This window comes from Poecilia latipinna, unplaced genomic scaffold, assembly GCF_001443285.1.
Source record: "Poecilia latipinna isolate Pla-1442-1.1 unplaced genomic scaffold, P_latipinna-1.0 Scaffold118, whole genome shotgun sequence".
NCBI classification, from domain to species: domain Eukaryota; kingdom Metazoa; phylum Chordata; class Actinopteri; order Cyprinodontiformes; family Poeciliidae; genus Poecilia; species Poecilia latipinna.
Window position 1 is genome coordinate 506,638 of NW_015112734.1, and position 3,328 is coordinate 509,965.

The 3,328-nt window shown below is 47.2% G+C and overlaps 1 protein-coding gene across 1 annotated transcript; it reads left to right on the forward strand.

Annotated features, from left to right (window-relative positions):
* Window positions 1–380: 380 nt before the first annotated feature.
* LOC106944935 (angiopoietin-related protein 4-like) lies at window positions 381–3,057 on the forward strand. The gene is made up of 7 exons (XM_015028271.1): window positions 381–927; window positions 1,011–1,121; window positions 1,207–1,288; window positions 1,807–1,920; window positions 2,018–2,113; window positions 2,202–2,483; window positions 2,572–3,057. The coding sequence occupies exons 1-7, from the start codon at window positions 463–465 to the stop codon at window positions 2,718–2,720; spliced, it is 1,299 nt and encodes a 432-aa protein (XP_014883757.1). The 5' UTR covers window positions 381–462; the 3' UTR covers window positions 2,721–3,057.
* Window positions 3,058–3,328: the final 271 nt, after the last annotated feature.

Genomic DNA, 3,328 nt, shown 5'->3' on the forward strand with positions numbered 1-3,328 from the left:
GGTCTGTAGTGAATATCTTAGTGTTTGGTAAGATTTTGTGTTTTTGCAGCCCTGAAACTTTTTCTTATTCTTTCAAAATGTCGATGCAAGACTGTTTTTGTTTAGCCTCTATAAATGCAGAGCAAAGTAATGTATTCACCTAAAAAGCACAAGATACCCAAAGTTTGGAGCTTGTGGATTTAACTGGAAATTCAGATGTTTGGTTGCGTCATAGCCGAGGTCCCCACTATGAACTTTTTTCCCCTCCTCCTCCTCCTCCTCTGTCCTTCCTGCGTCTCCTCCTCCTCCTCTGTCCTTCCTGCGTCTCCTCCTCCTCCGCCTCCAAGCAGCCAATCAGGCGCGCCGCCTGCTGCAGCTCAGAGCTATAAAAACCTCATAAAGCCATTCACCAGCAGACAACTGAAGCGACTCGAGCTCGACGCAAAGAACCGCTGATTTCGAAACAACCCAAAGACCAGAACCATGAAGACGTCCCAGGTCACCGTCCTCCTCCTGACCATCCTGGTCCACACCGGCGCAGGCTTCCCGTCAGACAGAACCCGCCGGGAGAAGCACGCCTCCTGGGACGACGTGAACGTGGTGGCCCACGGCCTCCTGCAGCTCGGCCAGGGCCTGAAGGAGCATGTGGACAAGACCAAGGCTCAGATGAGAGACGTGAGCGGCCGGCTGAGGGCCGTCAACGGCACGCTGGCGGAGCTGGAGCGGAGGCAGGAGCAGCAGGGCGAGGCGCTGATGACCCAGAGCAAGGAGGTGCAGGGGACGTACAGGCTGCTCTCCCAGCTGGGAGAGGAGGTGAAGCTGGAGGTCGGCGAGGTGAAGAAGCAGGCGGAGGTCATGACGTCCAGGATGGACCGACTGGAGGAGGTTCTAACAGAGCCGACGAAGGACGGCAACGACAGCGAACACGAGAGGGTTTCATTCATCCAGGTGAGCTGGAACAAAGCTTCAACGCTTCAACAGTTGATTTTAGTAAAGCAGTTTGAAGCTGAGCGTCTTCTCCCCTCCTCCAGAGGCTGATGGTGGCCCAGAACAGACGCATCGATCAGCTGGTGGAGAAAATCAGGCAGCAGCAAGACAAGCTGGAGAAACAGAGTCTGCACCTGCAGGCCCTGCAGAACAAGGTGAGACGCCTGGAGGCAAACCTGCGGCTTTGTGACGTCAAACACCAGAATGTTTTCTAATCCTCCACTGATTGTTCTTCTGAAGGTTGCACATAAGAGGGTGAAATCCCAAAGACGGAGAGACGAAGAGAGAGCGCTGACAGGCGAGGCACAGCTCAACCAAGCAGGTAACTTTTTACTGTTTCAGCTCGTTAAAAAACGTTAGGCGAGTCGAAACTCACACCTCCTGGAAAAACAATACGTCTACTGAGAAGATTTTAATTAAATCACACACTGCAAAAACAAAGTATTACCAAGTACTTTTGGTTTAGTTCCTAATGCAAACAAGTTGATACACCTATGTGCATCAACATGTAATCAAAACCAGACTATGTGATCAAAACCAGCCCCGAAATGCTGCTGGAATGATAGTTGTGAGTTATTTTCATTTGAAACAAGACCAAAAATGCTTTGTAGTGCAACAGCTATTAATGAATTGTAAAAAAGACGTAACCAAACGGTTCACCTTTGCACTTAAAGTTATGATGTCTGACTCGCTGGCAGAGTCGTTCAGAAACGGAGTAAAGTTCAGAAGAAAGGGCAGCAACGTCAAAAAGAAAAACAAAAACAAGGCTGTTAAAAGTGACGTATGGAGAAGAAGGAGCTAAAAAACAAAGTCTGATTCATGTTGTGCTTTTGTTTGCAGGGTTGGCCAGAGACTGTCAGGATCTGTTCGCACAGGGACAGCGAGTCAGTGGCGTCTACATGATTCAGCCCGACAACTCAAAACCCTTCAACGTTCTCTGTCAGATGACTCCAGGTGAGTTTGTTCACTTCTGAGTCTTATCAGGAGATTTTTACACAAATTAGAAAAAGAGGAGGGGAAAAACTGATTTGTTTTCCTGATTTTTCTGCAGATGGCGGCTGGACAGTCATCCAGAAACGCCAGGATGGATCTCAGAACTTCAACCAGCTTTGGGAAAGCTACAGGAAAGGATTCGGCGACCTCAACAGTGAGTTTGGAAATTTTAATGTAAAAAAAAAAAAAAAAGCCAGAATTTTCCAACATTCAAAAACTAAGCGTAATTTTTAATCTCCCAGGAGAGTTCTGGCTCGGTTTGGACCACATCCACTCCATCTCCAAGCAAGGCCAGTACGTTCTTCAGGTGGAGCTCTCTGACGAGGCCGGGCGGCGCCAGGCGGCTCGCTACCGCTTCCAGGTGGACGGAGAGGAGAGGCAGTTCGCTCTGCACCTTGACCTCGACCCTTCGTCTGGCGTTCAGGAGGGAATCGAGTCCACCGGAGCGTCCGGACTTCCCTTCTCCACAGCCGACAGAGACAACGACCTCGCTGCGGACGCCAACTGCGCCGAGCTGCTCTCAGGTACAAACCCGAATCCAGATTAAAAATCGCTCCGATCGGCCCAACAATTTAAGCTAAACGAGGTTTTCCATCCGTGCTTTTCCCCCAGGCGGTTGGTGGTTCAGCAGCTGCGGAGAGTCAAATCTCAACGGGAAGTTCCCTCAGCGCCACAGGGGAAGACGGGCCATGTTTCAGGGACAATTCGGGCCCCTCAGCTCCACTCTCCTGAAAATCGCTCCGGTTTCAAAGACGCAATAAGACGCCAGCACTAAAGTCACTTCAACCCAGAGAACATCTGGGTCCTTAACTACTGACAGCCTGAAAAGACTCTGACAATGCACATCACTGATGTCTGCCGATGCACTGACCGACCGCCTGCTATTTCTATGCAATGCATACGAGGAGCCGAAACGTTCAGTCATGTTGACTGGGACTTTATTCCCCTTTGTGAGGGATCTTTTTATTATACGTTATCTATTTCCTTTAATTGCGTTTTGCTTATTTAATATGTTGTTTTTTTACTCATTTGATTACAGTTTCAAATGCTTTTTACTTGTATGAATAAAAATGAACATGGAAAATAAAAGCTGGATGTCATTTTCTGAGTCATTCATTATGCACACTAAAAAACAACAGGTTAAATATATTCTGTTAACTGGTGACAAGTGATCATATAAAGTTTGTTAAATCTGATAAACTTAATTTAACTAAATGTGACAAATAAACCCATTTTTCTGTCATTCTCTTTTCTCAGTGCATTTATAATATGTTCTTTAAATAATGCTGGAAAGTTTAAACTCTTTTGCTGGAGTCTTTTAATGTAAAATAGTTTTTTGTTAAATTTGGTGGATTCCAGTAGAAACACT

Bases quoted from the DNA above. Each gene is read 5' to 3' on its own strand.
- LOC106944935 (XM_015028271.1), top strand. From the start codon at position 463: ATGAAGACGTCCCAGGTCACCGTCCTCCTCCTGACCATCCTGGTCCAC. The intron at 928-1,010 runs GTGAGCTGGAAC...CCCCTCCTCCAG, and splicing joins AGAGGGTTTCATTCATCCAG to AGGCTGATGGTGGCCCAGAA. The intron at 2,114-2,201 runs GTGAGTTTGGAA...TTAATCTCCCAG, and splicing joins AGGATTCGGCGACCTCAACA to GAGAGTTCTGGCTCGGTTTG.